Below are 22,601 nucleotides of genomic sequence, written 5' to 3' on the forward strand. Positions count from 1 at the left end.
AGAGTCCTAAATAGAACACAAGGGATCCCTTTCCATCATGCAGTTTAGCTCTTTCTAAATTATTTGCAGTAGTGCTGATAAATTCCTGCACTACTTTCTCTAGTGGAGTGAATGTTCTTTATTCAAGGAAAAAATTACAAGTTCATCGTGTCCTTATTTGAAAATGAGTTGCTGTATGTACCCATCTGTTTACCCTTAACTATTTAGTAATGGTTCTTAATTAGCTTAACAACTTCATGATAGCAATGCTCCAAGTTATTTAAAAGCTTGCCTGACAGTTAGTTGTGGGAAGTTTTTCAGAAGAGTTTCTACTGCATTCAGTGCCGACAAAAATGGATTCGGTTCCTGCCGTATGCAAGTTGCAAGGGTGCGTGTGTCTGTCTCTCTCTCTCTATAGGGCCCAGGGTGAATGGAGGGCAAACGGGGGAGCTGCGAGACTGAGGACAGCTAAAAAACTTTAGTCAGATGGTTATACAGGAGAAGCCTAACAATTAAGAGGAAGTTAGTCTCCTAGTCTAAAGGACAATGCAGCTACTTCACCAGACCCACAAGAACCCAACCACAGCCCCGGATAGGACTAGTCAGGAGGAAGTAGCATTCACATGCCATAGCAAGGGCAGCGATGCATCTGGGTCCTACAGCTGCAGTGCATGTTCTGTGACCATGACCAGCGCCTGTGCTGTAGGCAATACAAGTTAATCAGCATAATGCTGTCCTCTGCAAGGGGATATGGTGGTGGAAAGGGAAGGCTCAGCTGTGCATGAGCTATGTGTTTATGCTCTTATTGCTACTAATACATTAAAGAGATACCTCTTAGACTTTAGAATTAGATCTATGAATGGGCAAACCCGGTTAGAGGGGTCAGCTGTATTCTTAATGCACTCAGGACACTGCATAAGGCCTTCGGTTTTGCAAAACTCCAAAGCAACCTGATTTTCCACTTGAGCTCTGCAGAAGCTTCTAAGCATTCCTATTGTGAGAGTTGCAGCCCACGTTGCATGGTGCTTAGCACCATGCTTTTGCAAGCCATAAAGAACTTATTTGTAATGCTTAGGTGCTCCAGAATAGCAAGCGTCTCCTCCTGATTTCCTTGGAGCGCTAACCTCGCAGAGGAAGGAGGAGGGAGAAAGAGAGGGACAGCACGTTTGCAATGCTTAGTGGTTCAGTCATTGCATTCTGCCTTGATTACTTCTCCCACTCCCAAAACTGGGGCTCAAGCCCTAGAGAATTTCATAATTGGAAGGAGGAGGAGAACATTTAGAGCAAACAGAAATCTCACAGGATCCTAACATTCCTACAACCAGCTCCCCCCACACACACCAAAAAAAGTCTCATTTCAATTTTAGATCACATAGTGGACTGTCCCAGTTAGCAATGATGCAAGCAGACAGCTTTACATGGTGCGATTCTCCTGAAGCTTAGACCAACCTTGGAGATTTAACATGAACAAAGTAGTGTCCTTCAGATAGCTTCAGTATCAGTCTCAGAAACTTGGCAAGGGTTTTTATTTGAACCAGAACTATTCCAGTTGTGTGGATACACTTGCAGGTAGTTTATTTAGAAGCATTTACAGTGGACAATGGCTGAACCTCTCATTCCCAATAGCGATCACCTGGCCATCAGGTAGCTCATAGCTCTTCTCCAAGGAGGAAGATGAAGCGGCCATGGCCATCTCCACCTCAAAGTCCAGGGTGACAGAGTACAGTTTTTCCTTGACATCTCGCACAATTTCCCTCTCAGCCGTGGTGGTGAAGCTGTACCCTCTCTTGGTAAGGATCTTCATGAGGAAGTCGATCAGATCACGGACGGCCAAGTCCAGGTGCAGGATAGTATGGGGCAAGGCATAGCCTTCATAGATGGGCACGGTGTGGGGGACACCATCCGCAGAGTCCATGACAATGCTGGCGGGATGGCCAGACATATGCAGGGACAGCACAGCCCAGGTGGCTGTATACAGAGCTGGGGCACTGGAGGTATCACATGTGATCCGAGTCATCTTCTCCCTATTAGCTTTAGGGTTCAAGGGGGCTTCCATGAGTAGGACAGAGTGCTCTTTGGGGGCCACCAGGAGTTCATTGTAGAAGGTGTAGTGCCAGATCTTCTCCATGTCATCCCACTTGGTGACCATGCCATGCTCAGTGGGATACTTCAAGGTCAGGATGTCCCTTTTGCTCTGGGCTTCATCTCCCACATAGCTGCCCTTCTGGCCCATCCCCACCATGACCCTGGGGTGCCCCACCATGACGGGGAAGACAGCCCAGGGAGCTTCATCCCCATCAAAGCCAGCTTTGCACATACCAGAGCCATTATCAATTACCAGAGCAGCAAGCTCTTCATCAGCTATAGTGAGTTAGCTGGGAGAATAACTGCAACAGCAAAAGCTCAGAGATGCACTGCTGCTGGCTGGATAGGAGGTTCCCTCTGCAGTATGGGGCATATTTAAGGGAGACATGGCCACGCCCCTAAATGGGGCAGGATGCAGTCATTCATTGGTGTCTCTTGGTGAGCCTACTGGTTCGCTGACATTTGTCCAGGGAAGAAGCTACTCAGTGCCTGATGCACCTGGCTTGCGTTAGGGAGAGGTGCGGAGGGTTATGACCTGGAATCAGCAGCTATTGCTTCCATCTGTTCACTCACCCTCTGCAGGGTGCATCTCGGAAGGGCCCCACATCAGCTGCCAGTGGTACAATGCTAAAAGTAAGTTAAAGAGCTGGTTCAGAGGTGGGTATTTCCCACTTCCAAATTGCAAATTTCAGGCCCTTACTTCTTAAGAGAAACTAGCCTTTCCCTTCCCTGTCAGCTCACTTCGCTGCCACAGTTGTAAATTATTCTGAGATATCTCCAGAGTCCCCTCTGCTGTGACTATCTAAAGGTATGGGGGGAAAACTGATTAAGAAGTGCTTTTTGTTTCTAGAGGGTGGGTGTAATTATTTGCCTGCTTTTGTTCAGGGGATTGTGGGGATGGTTTCAAGGTTGGTCTTAACCTAGTATGGTAAAGAGTGGGGGGTCTCTGCCCTCAGGGAGGTTTTCCCTGTCTCATGTTAATCTCTTGTCTTTACATAGGGCTTTCATCTAAAAGAACTTTACAGATGACACCCTTTGCCAAGCCCTTCCTGGTGGCAGTGCTAGACTTTAGAGTCTGCCTGATAATTAATGAGGGATCTTCCAAATGAGTCAGATTTGGAAAGTTGATGGGCAGTATTTCCCAACCTGCAAGTGAAACAAACCAGACTGCAGTATGTGAATAATACCTAGCTTTTAGATAGCGCTTTTTATCAGTAGGTCTCAAAGCACTTTATAAAGGAATTGGGTATCATTATCCCTGTTTTACAGATGGGGAAACTGAGGCACAGAGCAATGAAGTGACTTGTCCAAGATCACCCAACAGGGCAGGATTAGAACCCAGCTGTCCTGAGTTCTAGTCCTGTGCTGTGCCCGGTAGGCCACACTGCCATGATTGGAGTAGCAATGAAAATTAAAACTGATTAATCCAATCACCAGACCCTCTGTGCTTTATTTAAAGAGGTAAGTCCTCACCAAGTCTTTTGCCTACCAGTCCCCATTAGTTTCCCTGTATAGTTGATTGAATAGTTCATTGGCTGTCCTAATAAGCACCCATTAGTTGTCCCACAGAGCTTTAGCTTTTTTCTAAACAATTCACATCAATCCATCCCAAATGAAATGCTTTTAGATGGATTGTTTTGATTGCATTACTTGGAAGGTGGCGTTCTACAGTCTGAAAGGTGGCAGAGATCCAGTACCTCACTGTGCTGTTCGAGTGTGACTTCAGGGTTCGTGCATGAGGCTGAAGAAATGCAGATCATCCATTTATACGCAAGAATGGAAGGATTTGCTGTAACTGATTCTTTGTTAAAAGATGGACGGCAGCAATTTGAAAAGTACAGGGTGCGAAGCAGCCTTTCTGTGGAAAGTATCATCTTAAAATCAGCCTGGGACAGAATCTGTAAGCCTTACTCACGCTGAGTCATTCTTGCTCCCAGGTTGCTCAGCATGTGAAAAGGGATACAGAGCTGGGCTTTATTAAAAATGGAAATCTGTTTCTAAATAGGCATGATTTGCTATTATGCCCTCTATAACATGGCTAAAAAATAAGAGCCACAGACTGACTGGAAAAAGCAAAGGAGGACTTGTGGCACCTCAGAGACTAACAAATTTATCTGAGCATAAGCTTTCGTGAGCTACAGCTCACTTCATCGGATGCATTCCCTGGAGAGAGAGAGGTTTCAGGCACCAAAATATTTTTCAGATAAAACGTAAACACCCCCTAAAATCCACTTCTTCCCTTCCCCACACAATTTGTATAGCCTCTTGAATTGAACCCAGCTAATTTGCATGGGATCCCATTTTGCCCATCCTGTATCCCATTTGTAGAATCCTGTATCTTCCCCCACCCCTTATTCTTTGAAATGCACAGTAGGCACACTGAGAAATCGCAAGGAAATATGACCTGAAAATGGCTCTGGCTGCAGGGTAATACTTTTGTGGAATGTTGAGAGTGGTCTTTCGTGAGCTATACTAACCATGAAGACTCATAGGCCCAGATCCTCAGAGATATATAAGTGCCTAACTCCCGTTGAAACCAATGGTATAGAAGAGGTAAGGTTTCAACCATAATTTTATGTCGGATGGGTGCTGTGTAACACTCGTTCTTAAGCTCTTCTGTACCATGTTTGCTTTTTGCCATATCAGGACCCCTGTCCCACTTAGCAGGGCGGATGCAGTCCCAGATGAGAGTCCCAGAGGTGGGTAACTACGTGCAACTCCAGAACATAATGGTGATTGCACAGAGCTCTTTGATTTGTAGGTTTGGTTCTCAATTAGCCATTAGGACTGCTTTCTCCTTTGCCTGAATACTTCTCTGAGCCTGTTACTGAGAAAGAGAGACTTGGAATAGATTAATAGATATTTAGGTCAGAAGGGACCATTATGATCATCTAGTCTGACCTCCTGCACAACGCAGGCCACAGAATTTCACCCACCACTTCTGCAAAAAACCTCACACCTATATCTGTGCTATTGAAGTCCTCAAATCGTAGTTTAAAGACTTCAAGGAGCAGAGAATCTTCCAGCAAGTGAATAGAGAGTAACTCTCCTGTTTTTAACTAGGACAAAGGTGAAGAAACAGTGTCTGAATCTGGCTTTGGTTCAGTTTGGGTTCCTGTTCAGATTTAATGCCACTAAGATCCAGTTTCTTAGGAGGATCTCTGCCATCTTGCCCATAGCATGCCCTCACTCTAGAATGCCAAAGGCCACTTTGGGTTTTGGACTGACCCAGAACCAAAGCTTTAGAGGCAGGTTTGTATCAGGGGGATTCAAATCAACGTGTTTTCTTCACCTCATTCCCACCCATGAATTTCCAGAATCCATTCTTAGCTTTGGGGGATCAGCTCTTTTTTTTCTTCTTCTTATTTTTCTCTTTCTTCCCTTCTCTGTTTTTCTTCTTCTCTCATAGGCCATAAGGCAGAAATACCCTTTCTATGCAGAGCTAAAATATTCCCAACCAGTCCTGCCACCAACTTTCTGGAAAGTGAAAAGAGCTGGACTCACTGCAAATCTCCATTTAGATGCTGCTCGTCTCCCAAGCCCTGGCTTCCATCTACTGGATGACTGTGTTAGAAGGCTAATAATGCTTCAGAAATTAGGGTCAGTTAAGAAACTACCTATAAATTAATGACCTTTGACCTGATCTTCTCCAGAAGTTTCTCTCTCAAACTGAGGGAGGCATCATTGGTATCTTGGATGCTTTTCCCTCTCAGAGCCCACAGTGGACGATCATATATACTTGGATGATTCCACATTGGAGAGCACATGTTAAGATGGCATTGGCCCCTTCCCCGATTGTCCATCATTGTCTCACCATAAATGAATCTTGTTACAGGATAATCTTGTGATCTACTTCAGCGAATTTTATATATATATATATATATATATATATATATATATATATATATATATATATATATATATATATATATAATCACAAAATAATCTCTCCATAATGCTGTCTCCTGGTAGGGTTTAATCCTTGACAGATAATCTAGTCCTGCTAAATCCTGTTACAACCAGTCCTCTCTCCATGGGAATGAGTCAGATTGGCAAACTCAGCAAAAACTCCCCAGCCGTGCAGGCATGCCAGGAAATCTGACGGGCTTTCAGCACGTGTTCCCAACTGAGCCAATGGGGAAAGCCATCTAAGTGCTACCATAGGCCAGGTCAAAGCCATTTCAACCATGCCTGCGACCGACACTGCACCTAACTAGCACTTGGCCTAATGGTCTGAGGAAATCCTGAGCTCCAGTGCAGGGACTGCTTAACCTCTCTGGGGTGGGGCGGAGAATTCACCACTGTGTCAGTGCAGGGACTGAGGGGGAGACAATGTGCTTGCTCCCTCACTCCGAGGTCTGTGTCCAGGTAATAATTGCCCATATGGGCATTCCAGCAGCTGGGGATAACCAGGTGTGGAGCATCTTGGCCGTGGCCCCTTCTCCTTCCCCCCACCACTGTCAGGCAGTCTGCTCCAGGGGCTCTTGCAAGGTGGGTGATCAGGGGTAGCCTCTGGGTATAGGGGGCCATACAGTTACACCCTGGCCCAAGGAGCCTCTCTTTCTCGGGAAATGCCAGCAGGAAGAGGGGCAGGGAGGGACGACTCAGTATTTTTATTACATATCACAGCGATCGTCTTGTCTAAAGATTTTTCAGGTGCATCCAAGTACTGGCCACTTTGAGGTCTACAGCCAGTACTTGGCAGGCCAGCAATGCCACGGACTCGCAGAACATTTCCCCATGGAAGTGCCTTTGTTGTTTGCACTACGTTGTTCGGAGAGGCAAAAGCCTCATGCATTAAAATCCAAGCTGCTTGCAGTAGGACGTAGCTGGCGTAGCTGGCGTGGCTACGTTATTGCCCTGTGGCTGCTGTCTCCAGCATCTCTGCAGTAATATTTCTTATGTTAAGCTTTAATCCTTTTGGTGGCATGTAACAAACCTTTGCAGACGTGTGTATCAATAGCAACAGAAGGAAGTCCTCGGGCAAGAAGCCGTCCTTTACATTTGGCAAACAGCTCCTCTAAAATACTGTACAGTTGCCGTATATCACAGCACTGTGAGTCCTATAAGGAGGAACAGTCGTGCTAAAACAGATGCAGACCGTGCAGAGAGTGGTGCATGAATTACTCGTCTGAGCACAGTCTGAGGCTACTGTTCTTGGGTTGGGCTGTAATCAGCTCAGAACTGCTTGCAGACTGCATTGGTCAGTTTGTTTTCACTGGACTAAGATTATACGTTGGGTTCGTTAAAGGAATCCCCTTGGAGGAATTCACAGTGGTTTTACAGCTCCTGTTATGTTTGCAGAGCCAGAGGGCACCAGTGTATCAGGAACTTCATGCTGCGGCATGGGGAGCTCCAAGCTGACAAAGGTGCCAGAGAAGGAATCTTGTCGGAGATCGGCTGCTTACTGTGGCCTGAGGGTTATGCAAGACTGAAGGCCACCACCTTGGCCTAGGGTGACCAGGTGCCCTGATTTTATAAGGACAGTCCTGATATTTGGGGCTTTTTCTTATATAGGCTCCTATTACCCCCCCAGCCCATTCCGATTTTTCACACTTGCTGTCTGGTCACCCTAACCCTGGGGAGCTCTCGAGCTCACAACATGGGTCTTTACAGCTTGAGCTAACGAGGCAGGCTTGTGTTGATAGTGGCGGGGGCACAATTTAAAGGCTCTGGTGGTATTCAGCGGGGGTCAGGGCAGGGCATGTAAACCCTGGCAGAAATCTGGGGGGACACATGACACCATGTGTCACCTCTACTTCTATCCAGTATGGATGGGGCACAGAGAGGGTATGTAACATACGCTGACCAATGGGTTATCTAAGGTTGCACCACATACACAGTGCAGGATTTTGGCTATTGGCTGCTATGCTAAGGGTCTTTAAAAATACTTTTTATCTAAAAAAATTGTTTCTCACTTTCCATCCCCTTTATATTGATTTCTGCTCTGTTCTCCACCCTCCTTTTTCTGCATCCTCTGTCCTTCTGCAGCATAGGCCAGGACTGGGAGCCAGGGACTTCTAAGTTCTAACTCTGTCTTTGCTGCTGACCTGCTGGGGGGCCTATTCCCTGCCCTGAGCCTCGGTTTCCCTGTCTATGAAATGGGTACATTGATATTTTCCCCACCTCACAGGATGCTCTTGTGAATGCAAAGCCCTATGTATACACGCTAAGTACTATTTCTTCTTGTCTTTGCCTCGCTCTCTGCCGCTTCTCTTCCTGCCTTCTTTTTGGATGGGGGTTGTAAGCATTAGTACGGAGGGAAATTAAGGTTCCTGCAGTATTTATTTCAAACAGTGCATGTCTTTGTGGACAGAAATGTTAATAAATAGTCCAGCAATACTATAATACGAGCTCCAGGCTGGATCCAAGCCCTCATTTGGAGTTGACCCTAAACAATAAATCTTGCAGGAATGAGGATTGTAATGCAACAAGTTGAGGCAGTTTGGTTATGTCTAGCTGTAATAGAACCTCTGGGACAATAAACACATTCATGGTTATGTTGATACATTACGGCTTCTAGCCAGTGGTGTCCATCACAAGGGCGAGGGGGCTAGGTATCCCAGGACAGCTTAACACACCAGTGACTTCTCATGCAATTGCTCTCCAATTTCTTTGTGCAGTGACAACTGAATCTCATTCTGAATATCAAACTGTGGCATATTGTGGTGTGGAATCGGTCAGCAGTGTTTGCTTGGATCTAGGCTGGGAAGACAGCAAGTGAGTCCTAATGATAGGGAATGCTGTCAAAAACTGTCAATTTCTAGGCCTCGCTGAGGAATTGTGCCGTCACCAATCACTGGCCTTCAGGCAGAAAGCATGCTGCCTTGATTTTCTCATTTAGGCTGGCCTATGCATGTCCTCTGTCATCTCTGCTTGCTAGCAGGGTGGTGTTTTGTATGGCACACAAGGAGAATTTAAAAGCATCCTGCAACAACCTTGAGCATTTATTTTAGCACAGAGCAGTTAAGGCAAAAATTAACAAGGTTTTGGGATCCCCACTCAACACACGTTAGCTCTGATTTTTACAAAGTGCTAAACCCCAGCCGCTCCCATTGACCACACTTAATCCTGACTCAGTGCAGAAGCATGGACTAGACGACCTCTTGCGGTCCCGTCTATATTGTATAATTGGAGTGGCGGTTTCTCGGGACTTGTAAAAATCAGGCTGAAGTTTAGCCCCCAGAAATTAAGGCTCCTGAAATCATACTGAAAATGTCATTGCCTTCTTTTATATTTGGTTTGTAAAGAGGCGAATCATTCAAACGCTAACACCTATCCCAGGCACTGGGTGACGTGTCACACTTAATTTCTTTGAGGCTGTATGTTATTTTTTTTCATGGATACATAGTACTGTGAACTTGCTGCCCCTCTATGAATAAACAAGATTGATAATAAACATCTCTAACCTAGATAAAACTCCCCAGCCTTTTAGATATCCTGCTCTTCAAATGCCTGGGCTTAAAGATGAGCCTTGCAGAGAGGAAGCTTAATAAAATACAGAAGAGGTGATACTCCAAGGAACCCGACAATGTTATTAAAATCCACGTTTCCTTGCAGTTCCATTTCATCCCCTGGTTAAACTCCAGCTCACATAGATTGATTACTAATAACAATGCTTTGCATTTCTATAGCACCTTCCACCCACAGAACTCAAATGGCTTCCCATACGTCTAATGAATTAGACCTTGCAGTAGCCTCCTGAGGCACGTGATTATGAATGGTACAGGTTTTATTCCAGGCTTGGCCACTGATTCACTGTGTGTGACCTTTAACTGCTTTGTGCCTCAGTTTGCTACATCTGGAGTATGGGGATAATCCAGACAGACTAGGTGGGACTGTTCTGAGATGCTGATTGCTGAGTGCATTGAGACTCTTGGATGGAAGATGCTTTAGCACAACACATTATTATTAGCAAGAGCATGAAAACAGGAGGTACAAAACCGAGCGTCAAGGGGAAAAATAGATTCTAATGACTTCACTCCTGGAGATGGGAATGGTTGGCCATGTCCTGCTACCAGCATGTAAGTATAAAATAGTGGTAAAGTTAAAATTTTAAAAAATGGCAAAAATCCTCAGTGTCCGTCTCTTCTCTCCTTCTTTACTGTTTCTCTTTTGCATTCAGTCCAGTGCTACAATTTTAGTTTTTGGTGGTGCTTAGTCATTCTATAAATACAGGAAGGATGGTCCCGTTAGGACACTAGCTTGAGAACTGGGAAACTCAGGTTCAGTTCCTTCCTCTGCTTCCTGGCTGTCCATGGCCAAGTCACTTAAGCCTGGATCCACAAAGGGACTTAGGTATTGCGATGCTGAACATTGCAGTGCCTAGAAAAGCCCTGGAATGACATTGGGGCACACAAAGCCTGAATTAGGTGTCTAGGCTCGCTATACAATAAACGGGAAGAGATAGGCACCTTAGGATGTGATCCACAAAAGCCGGCTGGCAGGAAGCTGCCTAGGCTAGCCAATGGGAGATGCAGATGAGAGGGAGGTGTGCGAAGCCCCGCCTCTCTCATGGAGATGGGTATGTAAGTCTGGGCTGTAGGGAGGCAGCTGGCTTTGCTAGATGTCCATGAACAGGAACCTGAACAGGAACAGCAAAATCCAGGTTTTGGATTTGTGCTGGAAATGGCCCACCTGATGATCACTTTAGATAAGCTATTACCAGCAGGACAGTGGGGTGGGAGGAGGTATTTTTTCATATTCTCTGTGTATAAATAAAGTCTGCTGCAGTTTCCACGGCATGCATCCGATGAAGTGAGCTGTAGCTCACGAAAGCTCATGCTCAAATAAATTGGTTAGTCTCTAAGGTGCCACAAGTACTCCTTTTCTTTTTGCGAATACAGACTAACACGGCTGTTACTCTGAAACATGCATAAAGATTGCGAGGTGCTCAGGGAGTATGGTGATGGGGGCCAGGTAGATAGAATGAGCCAACAATATATATGGAAGTTGACTTGGACACTGTTAATGGGTGATAGTCACAACACCCATTTGTTGTTGTCTTCCAGATCAGGGATTTGTGCTGTTTAGTTTGTGAAGATTTAAAAACACAAAGAAATATTGTCTGGCCCTGGGATCTCCCAGATTCTGGTATAATAAATATAAAAAATATGCTTTAAGAATCTTGCTTGTTCTTAAAAAGTAGGGTCTTCATGTCACTGAAGAAATGATGAAAATAACAGGAAAAACTCCTCTATTGGCTGCCAAGTGAGATCACGTGTGAGGGGAATTGGAAAGTATTTTTAAAAAATTTAATTAGATTCGATATGGGAGTATTAACCAGTGAATCTGATGAGATTTTAAAATGAAGTTCAGTTACTTTATAAATCCCTCAATTGGAAGATGCCTTGACCAGCAGGGTCTGACTTTCTCCTGAATTCTAAAATTCGCATAAATCTACTTCTAATAGCAGAATAAGATTATGGGGAGATAAGTCTATTGAACTTTGGGAGTTCATGACAAATGAGAAAGATAGGGTCTCCTGGAAATGATCTTGCATTTATATAGCACCTTGCCTCCAGAAAGGTCTCAAAGTGCTTTACAATCTGTGGTATGTATGGGGATTGTTTTGTCCACTACTCAAGTATGGTCAGCTCAGCAGCCCGGGCTCCCTGGGCAGCTCTTACCACTGCCATGCTTCAGCTTCTGGCGGGGCCTCAGGGGGAAGAGGAGGAGCACGAGGAGGGACCCTGCGGGCGGGGGCCGGGGCTCCTCTATGTGTCCTGTTTTTGCATTTTGAAAAGGTAGTCACCCTGCTACAGGTGTCTGGCTCCGGTTGCACCTGAGAACAACTCACCCTTTTGGCCTTGGATCCAGCTTTCAAGTTAGGCTCAAGCAGACCTCGAGGCAGGAATAAACACAGAGCAGGGCAAGAGGATGGGCCCAACCACCTTTGGTGTGGGTGCTGCTGTAAGCGGCCACTCTCCCTTGCTGAAAAGACCCTTAAAAATATCACCAGAGGAAATTAATAAGAAATGAAAAGTTGTGCGACCCTTTAAAATTCCATACATACCATTTGAAGGGGGTGCTAACAGAAATGGGAATTTTTGCTTAAATTGATCATGTTTTTCAAAATGTAACCCAGACATGATGGTGTTTCCTTGATACGAGTAGTCAGGACCTTGGTTTTATATTTCAGTCCAAACCGAGATGGCCATAGACTTCAAGGCCAGAAGGGACCATCATGATCATCTAGTCTGACTTCCTGCATCTTGCAGGCCACAGAACCTCACCCACCCACTCCTGTAATAGACCTCTAATCTCTGCCTGAGTTACTGAAGCCTCAAACCATTATTTAATGACATCAGACCCTTCCTTAAATTCCAGAAATGACAACCGTAACAGAGGAATTCTTATTTAAAATCTTTGTGGAAAATAATAATAGGCTAGCTCCATTATTTTTATGAGACACTCCAGTAAACAACTGACACCACTTTCCTAACTCAACATATATAGGAATGGACAAAGAAAGATAACTCCAGAGCTTTAGATCAGTGGTTTTCAACTTTTTTTCATTTGAGGACCCCTAACAAATTTCAAATAGAGGTGCAGACCCCTTTGGAAATCTTAGACATAGCCTCCAGACCCCCAGGGGTTGCAGACCCCCAGTGGTCCACCATGGACCACAGGTTGAAAACCACTGTGCTATGGTAACAACAACCTGTTGTGGACCCCTTAGACCTAGTCTGCGGACCCGCAGGGGTCACAGTTCCCAGGTTGAAAACTACTGCTATATACAGTAGGAAATGACTCACTGGGTGTGTTTAGAAGCATAACCACCATATTCATATGTCCTAGCAATGGAATGTAGCCATCGATCTACATGTAACTTGCATGGAATCTTCCCAGAGCTTTAGAATTATTTTGATAGCGGCTGTCGTCATTATGTCTGTGTGGGTTGTTTTGTTTTTTTTCAATTCCATTATGCTCAGAGGCTCAAAAGGTGAAGAAAAAACTGCTGAGCAGCATGGCAATTTTAGAAGCCCTTTGGGCACTGCTCTGGGATGACAGGTGTCTTCTGAATGTAGGAAAGGCAAATCTGGCCCTGTACCACTTTATTCAAGTCCTTTTCCTTCTCCATCTTTTCTCTTTCTTCCACTCTGGAGCTTTGTAAGGCAGGAAGTGCTGCACCAGCCAGCAGCTACTGATGGCATGGAATCTCTTGCTCTTCTGCAAAGCCAGTTGGAATAGTGTATTTGAAAAGAATGTGTTTCTGCTTTGATTTATATTAAAAACCTCCTTTGTCTAAGGTGAAGATATAAGGCCTTAGGGCCTGCTGTATCAGATCAGGACACTTGGCCCTCACTTGGCTGTGTACCATCTCTGGATTGAGACCATAATGCACCTGGCCAGTTGTGTAATCCTGCCTCTGATGGGTGGGGGAAGATTTCCTTCCTGACCCTTGGGTGATTGCCTGGTGCCCTGATGCATCAGACTTTATACCTTGGCATGTTCAGCTGAAAATGTAATTAGTCCTAAAATTTTCCATCTTTTTCTATTCCCTTGGCTACCTCTCCTGTTAATGACTCTATGATAAGTAAATTTCCACTGCTTCAAACAGCAGATTTAGTCTTGCATGTAAAGTCAGTGGACTTGCAGCTGCTTACACAAAATCTGAATTTGGCCCATACAGGTAAAAATATGCTTTCTAAAGAGTCTATAAAACAGCTTGTCAGGACTGTTTTCTCATCACCATGTATGTTTTGTTCCCGTGCAGAATCTAGGCTATTTCTCCTATCTGGCATCCTAGACCACAGACGTGTCTAATTTTCAAAATAAATCCATTGGAGGAGCATAGAGCAAACGAAGCAACTGCATACAGTAAAGGTCAACTAAAGACCACTTTAAATATGTTCATAGGAAATGACAGTTTATGGCAGCCTGTTATCTAATTACCTTTGGCATGCTGATAAGGCTGAACAGCGATGATTTTAACCCTCAATCATGCAGACAAACATCAAAGCAGCTTTACTGTATCTCCACATCTCTTACTAATTCTAATTTTGGGGTAGCCGAACTGCTGTGAAAGACAAAGTCCACCATCATGCCAATGAGTAAGCCTGCATTTTTGCTGCTCTTTGCATTTATTCGTTTGGGAAGGTTGGGGGGGGGTCGTAAGGATACCCCTCTGGCAAAAAAGTGCGCAGTGTGCATAATAATCCATTGATACTGCTTACTGCCATGGCTTCTTTGCCTTGTTGAATTGCGGCCATACAGATAGGGGGCATTTCACTTACATGCTGGCATTTTTATAGATAGGGGCCAGGGATGTGGCTGGCTCAGAAGACTGAGGTACTTGATCCACAGAACGTGGGTAGCACGGGCATTGGCTGCCGCTATTACTTACTGTTTGCACTGTGGCAGTGGCTAAAGGATGGTCAGTGATTATGGGGCTAGCCTCGCGCTTGGGAGACATCAGGTCTAATCTCTTGCCTCTGCCACATGCTGCCTGGGCCAAGCCACATTGGTAGGTCTACACTGCAATCAGGAGATGGGCTTGCAGCTCGTGTAGACATACCTGAGTAACAATACCGGTGTAGCTGCAGCCGTAGGGGTAGCGGCATGGGCTAGGTCCCAGCTACAGGACCCAGGATACATACACAAGCTTTGCTACCCAGGCTGCTGCGGCTACACTGCTATTGTTACTCCAGGTAGTTTTGGTCTAGCTAGATCAAAGCTAGCGTGGGTATGCCATGACAAGCTGCAACCTGATTGCGGTGTGGAGCAACATGTGAGCTTATACAGCTGTTTCGGTCCAGATTCATAGAATATCAGGGTTGGAAGGGACCTCAGGAGGTCATCTAGTCCAACCCCCTGCTCAAAGTAGGACCAATCCCCAGCTAAATCATCCCAGCCAGGGCTTTGTCAAGCCTGACCTTAAAAACTTCTAAGGAAGGAGATTCCACCACCTCCCTAGGTAACGCATTCCAGTGCTTCACCATCCTCCTAGTGAAAAGGTTTTTCCTAATATCCAACCTAAACCTCCCCCACTGCAACTTGAGACCATTACTCCTTGTTCTGTCACCTGCTACTACTGAGAACAGTCTCGATCCATCCTCTTTGGAACCCCCTTTCAGGTAGTTGAAAGCAGCTATCAAATCCCCCCTCATTCTTCTCTTCCGCAGACTAAACAATCCCAGTTCCCTCAGCCTCCCCTCATAAGTCATGTGTTCCAGTCCCCTAATCATTTTTGTTGCCCTCTGCTGGATGCTATCCAATTTTTCCACATCCTTCTTGTAGTGTGGGGCCCAAAACTGGACACAGTACTCCAGATAAGACCTCACCAATGTTGAATAGAGGGGAACGATCAAGTCCCTCGATCTGCTGGCAATGCCCCTACTTATACATCCCAAAATGCCATTGGCCTTCTTGGCAACAAGGGCACACTGTTGACTCATATCCAGCTTCTTGTCCACTGTAACCCCTAGGTCCTTTTCTGCAGAACTGCTGCCTAGCCATTCGGTCCCTAGTCTGTAGCAGTGCATGGGATTATTCCATCCTAAGTGCAGGACTCTGCACTTGTCCTTGCTGAACCTCAGATTTCTTTTGGCCCAATCCTCTAATTTATCTAGGTCCCTCTGTATCCTATCCCTACCCTCCAGCATATCTACCTCTCCTCCCAGTTTAGTGTAATCTGCAAACTTGCTGAGGGTGCAATCCACACCATCCTCCAGATCATTTATGAAGATATTGAACAAAACCGGCCCCAGGACCGATCCTTGGGGCACTCCACTTGATACTGGCTGCCAGCTAGACATGGAGCCATTGATCACTACCTGTTGAGCCTGACAATCTAGCCAACTTTCTATCCACCTTATAGTCCATTCATCCAGCCCATACTTCTTTAACTTGCTGGCAAGAATACTGTGGGAGACAGTGTCAAAAGCTTTGCTAACGTCAAGGAACAACACGTCCACTGCTTTCCCCTCATCCACAGAGCCAGTTATCTCTTCATGGAAGGCAATTAGATTAGTCAGGCATGATTTGCCCTTGGTGAATCCATGCTGACTGTTCCTGATCACTTTCCTCTCCTCTAAGTGCTTCAGAATTGATTCCTTGAGGACCTGCTCCAAGATTTTTCCAGGGACTGAGGTGAGGCTGACTGGCCTGTAGTTCCCAGGATCCTCCTCCTTCCCTTTTTTAAAGATGGGCACTACATTAGCCTTTTTCCAGTCATCTGGGACTTCCCCCGATCGCCATGAGTTTTCAAAGATAATGGCCAATGGCTTGGCAATCACATCTGCCAACTCCTTTAGCACTCTCGGATGCAGAGCATCCGGCCCCATGGACTTGTGCTCGTCCAGCTTTTCTAAATAGTTCCGAACCACTTCTTTCTCCACAGAGGGCTGGTCACCTCCTCCCCATGCTGTGCTGCCCAGTGCAGTAGTCTGGGAGCTGACCTTGTTCGTGAAGGCAGAGGCAAAAAAAGCATTGAGTACATTAGCTTTTTCCACATCCTCTGTCACTAGATTCTTTGGCCTGAGCTCTGAGGGAGCTGGCCTTGTTCTCCCAAGGTCATCGGAATGTCAACACACACTCTCCTCAACCCGCTGCGTATGGGAAGGTATTGATTACGTTTGATGAATTGGTGCCCATGTCCTGCCGTAGGAATTAGTTAATGGGTACAAGATGCAAGAGCTCTCTGTCTCATAATGTATTGCTGTTTATTTCCTCTGCTAGATATTGCCTGCGGTGAGAGTGCTTTTCCTGCGTTGTCTTTGTTCAGAATGAAAGAGTGAGCAAGAACCGGGATGAATGGTCTTAACTAAGTTTTGCTTTAACCTTGAAAAGGTTAACAGCTCTGATCTCCCTCCTCCTTCTCCCTAGAAACGTGGTAGCAAATCACGAGAAACTTTTTCAATGTTTGATTTTTGGCAATGTGGCACAACAGTCTTATGGCTAAAGCCCAAGACTGGTTGTCTCCATGTCTGGGTTCTGCACCCAAGCTTCTTGAGGATCTCTGGACAAGTCACTTCATCTCTCTCTGGGCCTCAGTTTCTCCATCTGTATAATAGGGGTCAGTGATACCATCTTGTCTCACAGCCATAATGCCAGGCTTAACTTATTAACCTTTGTAAAGTGCCTGGGCATCCTCTGACAGAAGGTGCCATGGAAGTGCAAAGGATTACATTTTATTTAGAGCAAGAGAGGGTGCCATCCTCGGGCTTGTGCTTGCAAGGAATTGTGAGTAAAATAAGCCTCATTTCTGCCTTGATTGAACAGAAACACACACATTCGGTTAAATTCTGGGCCTCCTTCACTGCATCAGGGCAGCTTTATGCTGATGTAACACAGCAGGGTCACACAGGCATAAACCCACAGAAAAGCAGTAGGGGATCTAGCCCTTGCCTCATCCCATCCTATTCATGTTTATGTGCCAGTGTGCCTTATAAAACAAAAAGATGCAAAGGCCAATCAATATACCTGTGGCTCTGCCAGTTGCCAAGTGTAACGCTCTGTTCCAAAAGCGCTTTTCCCCTAGCCCTCACGAAGAGCGAGGAGTTGAAGGAGGCTATAGCGAGTAAGTTGGGGGCTTCTTACTGACCTTGGAAGTTTGCAAACCTGTGCCCTATCTCTGAAGGAAGGAGATTGTGACAATTTTTGCCTACTGGGGATCCAATCCTGCCCGGTGCCAACGACTCTCCATTTCTGCTGAATGTTGGCCTTGTGAGCACGCATCCTTAATAATGGGGGATGAGGAGAAACTGGGTCACTGCCTACTGAAGGGGAGAGACACTGAGGAACTTGGTGAGTTGGGCTTCCCAGATGTCCTAGCTCAACGCGCCACTCCATGTCTCCGAGTGGCGGTGCGTGAAGTTGAGTTCGCAGAAAGGGTCTTTTCATGGGCTTAATGGGTCAGTCAAGAGCTGAGGCAAGGCTAAAGAACTAGCAGCTATTGTGTCAACAGAACTTTGAGGGGGGATATGGCCAGAAAAATTAGGGATCGAGAGAGAGGCTTTCATTTGAGGCAAGTTAGAACTCCATGGGCCTAATTCTGGTCTTGCACCATTTTTTGTATCTCCTACTGCTGGCTTACACCAGTGAAAGTGAGAGGAGAATCAGACTCAAAAGAGAACAGGAGAATGACAGAGAGGGAACAATGCTCCCATCTGCCAGCAAAGCCAAATTTCTTTGCCATCTTCCCGCCAGTTTGGTGTGGGCAACTGGCAGGAGGGCCTAGAAAGGAAACTTTTTTTTTTTTTTTTTGGAACGTGTTAGTAGTAAGTTAAAGAGAAGTGGTGGCATCAGGTGAATAGAGCCCTGGACTGGGAGTCAGGAAACTTGGATTTCTCTCCCCAGTTCTGCCACTGACATGCTGTCTGACCAGCTCTGTGCCTCAGTTTCCCCTCCCATCCTTTGTCTTGTCTATTTAGATTCTAAACTCTTTGGGGCAGGGACAGTCTCAGGAACTGGACCTATGGGACCCCCATCTCAAGTGGGGCCTTGTAGTGGGTTAGCAGTAGATCCTCCCCCTCTGGGTCAGTAGGAGACCACTCCGCCTCACTATGTCCCGGGGCATTGTTCCCACTTAGGGAATGAGCCGAGTCACACTCTGCCTGTATCTCTGGTCACCAGTCCGGGCAGACTCAGGGTCTCTAGCCCACAGTCAGGGCAGCGAAGAGTCTGTGGCTCGGACCGGTACTCCGGATAGAATGGTAATCAAAGAGTTAGTACGCCGAACACTTGGCGGGGCATTGCAGAGTCTGGGTCTCAGGCCTACACTCAGGGCTGAGGCCCTTAGTCAGGGTGGGGCAACAAGTCCTCTGAACTCAGGCCGGGGTAGAGCACCCCAAATGCAGCCTGGGGGAGCTCAGGCACGAGAAGAACCTCCTAGTGTCCTCACTCGGCGGACTGTCGGCATAGGCATACCTGGGTCCGCAGGGGGTCCTCTGAGTTGTCCAGGTAGAAGGCCAGCAGCAGTCCCGGCGACTCCTCCATGGCTCGGTCACCAGATGGCTCTGGCAGCGTCGGCCAGTCCTCAGTGCCGCGGGAGGCCTGCAGCAGTTTCCCAGCTTGGGAGCAGGGAGGGGATATCTGGCTCCTTCAGCAGCTGCCCCACAACTGAACCCCCCAGACCCACCTTTTATACTTCCTGCCCTGCCCCCTGACTTCCGGTGGGAGGGGTGAGCGTGGCCTGGCTGCACCCACCAGGGCTCTGCGAGCAGCTCCTCCCCATCTGGGTCAGTAGGAGGCCACTCCACCTCACTACAGGCCTCCAGGAACTACTGCAATACAAATAGTAAAATAAATAGCTTAATGGATCCTTTCAGTTCAATTATAGAAATGTGCTGATGAGAACATAAGAACGGCCATACTGGGTCAGACCGAAGGTCCATCTAGCCCAGTATCCTGTCTTCCGACAGTGGCCAATGCCAGGTGCCCCAGAGGGAATGAACAGAACGGGTAATCATCAAGTGATCCATCCCCTGTCGCCCTCTCCCGGTTTCTGGCAAACAGAGGCTAGGGACACCATCCACGAGTAATAACCTTCACAGTTATTTCTAGTGATCAGGAAGGTAACACAGCCTCTTTAAATCTGGTGGGCTTTAAGAGATGTGCCCTTCTCGGGCAGACTGGCTTTTTTGTTCTGATTTATGAACTGATGACCTAACGTACATCAGAGTGTGACATCCTCACTTTAATCCATGGACAGTCCCATTGACATCATGTGAGCCAGAATCTGGCCCTATAAAACCGTCTTACATCGTAAGTTTTTGGGGCAGAGCACGTACCATATGTATATTAATAAAGCATAGTGTGAAAAAAGTGATTATCAACAATACCGTGTGCAGTGAAGGAATAGGGTTCTTCTCTCCAGGAGGTTAAGAGTGTAATTCATCTTTGGATTAAAATTTTAATTAAGTTTTGCTTAAATGGTAAAAATAGTGCTGTCAGGAAGGGAGGTAGTTATTCTATAAATACATGGGATATAAAAAGTAAAGACAAGACAACCACTCAACATCTATAGCATTGGTAACTGCTGTCGATTTGTAAGAGAAAGCAAAGTATAGGAAGCTGACCTACTCATCCATCATTTGATGGGTCCCGAGGGAGTATATCTGTAGAGTAATAGACTTTCTATTATATGCAGTGGTGTTGTAGCCATATTGGTCCCAGGATATTATAGAGACAAGCTGGGTGAGGTAATATCTTTTATTGGACCAACATCTGTTGGGGAGAGAGACAAGCTTTTTGAGTTTACACAGAGCTCTTCATCTGAAGAAAAGCTCTGTGTAAGCTTGAAAGCTTGTCTCTCTCACCAGCAGAAGTTGGCCCAATAAAAGATATTACCTCACCCAGCTTGCCAGACTTTCTGTTGTTACTTTGCAACCACAATGCGGCAAACGATGTGTTGCACCAGTGTGTTCATCACCTTACCACTTAATTTATCTGTTCCCTCTGGTGGATGGCATTTAACCAGTTGTAGAATTCTTTGTAAGAAACGGTCTTAATGTGTTCATGCACTATACTACTGTCACTGCATTAACCTCTGTATAGTATAAAAGTTACTCTGGTTCCTTTATGATGATATCTTTAAGCATAATGAATAGTGGACAAGTGGAATCCTTGGGCATAAAATATGTCGAAGTCCAGATCTACATGCAAATCCAATTAGATTTCCCAAGCCAATAACTTTAAAGCTGTGAATAATTATTATTCCAATACACAATTTGTTAGGGTCTGCATTTAGCACAATGGGAAATTTTAAAATATTTTTTAAAATGTATTTTGACGAAAGAACAGTGGTGTATTTGCCATTAATGAAATTCTTTTATAGGCTTGATTTCATCAAGCTGATGTGTATGAACAGAAAAGAGTTCCTTCCTTTGCATCTTCTCTGGAGAAATATGATTGAAACCTGATGAGGAGAACAATGGAGCATCCTTAGCTTGATTCCTTATCAGTAATGAATCAAGAGTTAAAACCTAAGATGTGTGTTCTGAAAACACAGTTTCTTTGCTTAACATTAAGGGGGGGCATAAGTTTCACAGATACAGAAATGGGCTCATTTTTCAAAAAGAAAGCACTAGAGAAATTAAGTGGCCTTTCACCCCCAAAATGACAGCATGAAAGTGGTAAAAAAAAAAAAAATTGGCAATACAGTTGTTTAACAATGGAAACTAAATTAGATTTTTAAAAAAATATTTATTCTACCTGAAATAGCGAATCCCCACTGAATGCTATTGTGGAAATGTGTATTTTAAACTGACAGCTCGGTACTCAGGCTGCTCCTGTGAGGTATGCAGGCTCAATGCCTATCGAATGAAAGAAGAGTTTATAATTTTTTTTTCTGGAAAAGAGATCCTGGATTCTAAGGTCAGAAGGGACAGTTCTGACAATCTAGTCTGACCGGATGCCTAGCACAGGCCAGAGAATTCAAACACTTTGTAAGTTTTCTCCCTATAAACAGTCAGATGAAGGGTGACATTCTTGCCCCTGCACTGGAAGGGCTAGAGTGGTATAAAAAGGCCCTGGACGCCCCAGATTTGGCTGGGGAAGGATTCCCCTGGCTCAAGTATAGCAGAAGATAGCTGTAAGGCTGTCTCCCAAGGATTCCTGCTATGCAGGGGTCCATAGGGAAGCCCTGCGAAGCTGCCTTAGCTCAGAGCCTGTGTGATTTACGCAGGGGCCTCTCCAGCTACTGGAGCGGCCCGGGACTAGGAGGACAAAAAGCTGGTTTGGGGTCACCTTTGTTCCACCGTGGCCTGCAGATTCTGGGCCCCACCTCTTCAGGCATATTTCTTCTCTTTCAAACTGACGCCCCACCCCGAAAGAGCATGAAATTTTTCTCCCCTAAATGTTTCCTTTGTCAGAAGAGCTCAATTGAATTCAACACACCAGAAGGTTTACGTTTCATAGAATATTAGGATTGGAAGGGACCTCAAAAAGTCATCTAGTCCAACCCCCACTCAAAGCAGGACCAATCCCCAATTTTTGCTCCAGATCCCTAAATGGTTCCCTCAAGGATTGAACTCACAACCCTGGGTTTAGCAAGCCAATGCTCAAACCACTGAGCTGTCCCTCAGAGTTTGTCAATTGTGTGCAAACATGCTTGGCATGGGACCCCTCAAAGAAAGTGTCCTGCTGGAAGTCAAGTTCTTTGGGGGGGACAAAGCCTAGGTCCCAAAGCTGCATATGCTTATGCTCAAGAGTAACTTCATATGAGCAGTGCCATTGTTTGCAGGATTGGGCCCTAAAGTATGAAACTGGAAATCAGGACCTCTGGGCCCTACTTGCAGCTGAGGCCCTGGCTGGCTGTATGATTGTGGATAAGCCTGAACCTCAGTTTGCTTTCAAAACCAGTCAAAAACATGCAAAACACCAGGTCAGTTTCTAGTAAAAACGGGTGAATGTCCGGACAGGCTCATTTCCAAGCACAACACAGACCCCAAAACGTGGAAAATTAGTACTTTCCTAGGTTTTTAGGTGCCTAAAACTAGCTGTATGATCAACAGTATGAAACATAAACATTCAGAGCAGGGAGTTGGGAATTTGCATGAAAGAGCAGCTTAATTACAGGAACCTGGAATTTA

At 45.7% G+C, this 22,601-nt stretch overlaps 2 protein-coding genes across 2 annotated transcripts in view; both read right to left on the reverse strand.

Moving 5' to 3' along the window:
* Positions 1-1,567: 1,567 nt before the first annotated feature.
* LOC140917968 (actin, cytoplasmic 2) lies at positions 1,568-2,296 on the reverse strand. The gene has a single exon (XM_073361499.1). The coding sequence runs from the start codon at positions 2,294-2,296 to the stop codon at positions 1,568-1,570; it is 729 nt and encodes a 242-aa protein (XP_073217600.1).
* A 16,610-nt stretch (positions 2,297-18,906) lies between these two features.
* Positions 18,907-22,601, reverse strand: part of IGDCC3 (immunoglobulin superfamily DCC subclass member 3) — a 258,890-nt gene continuing 255,195 nt past the window's right edge. The window contains exon 14 of the mRNA XM_078854705.1: positions 18,907-19,062. Coding sequence (XP_078710831.1) covers positions 18,907-19,062 — 156 coding nt within the window. The remainder of the gene's footprint in view (positions 19,063-22,601) is intronic.

Source organism: Lepidochelys kempii, chromosome 10 (genome assembly GCF_965140285.1).
Source record: "Lepidochelys kempii isolate rLepKem1 chromosome 10, rLepKem1.hap1, whole genome shotgun sequence".
Taxonomy (NCBI): domain Eukaryota; kingdom Metazoa; phylum Chordata; order Testudines; family Cheloniidae; genus Lepidochelys; species Lepidochelys kempii.

Coding starts and splice junctions, on each gene's coding strand:
- LOC140917968 (XM_073361499.1), bottom strand. CDS start 2,296: ATGTGCAAAGCTGGCTTTGATGGGGATGAAGCTCCCTGGGCTGTCTTC.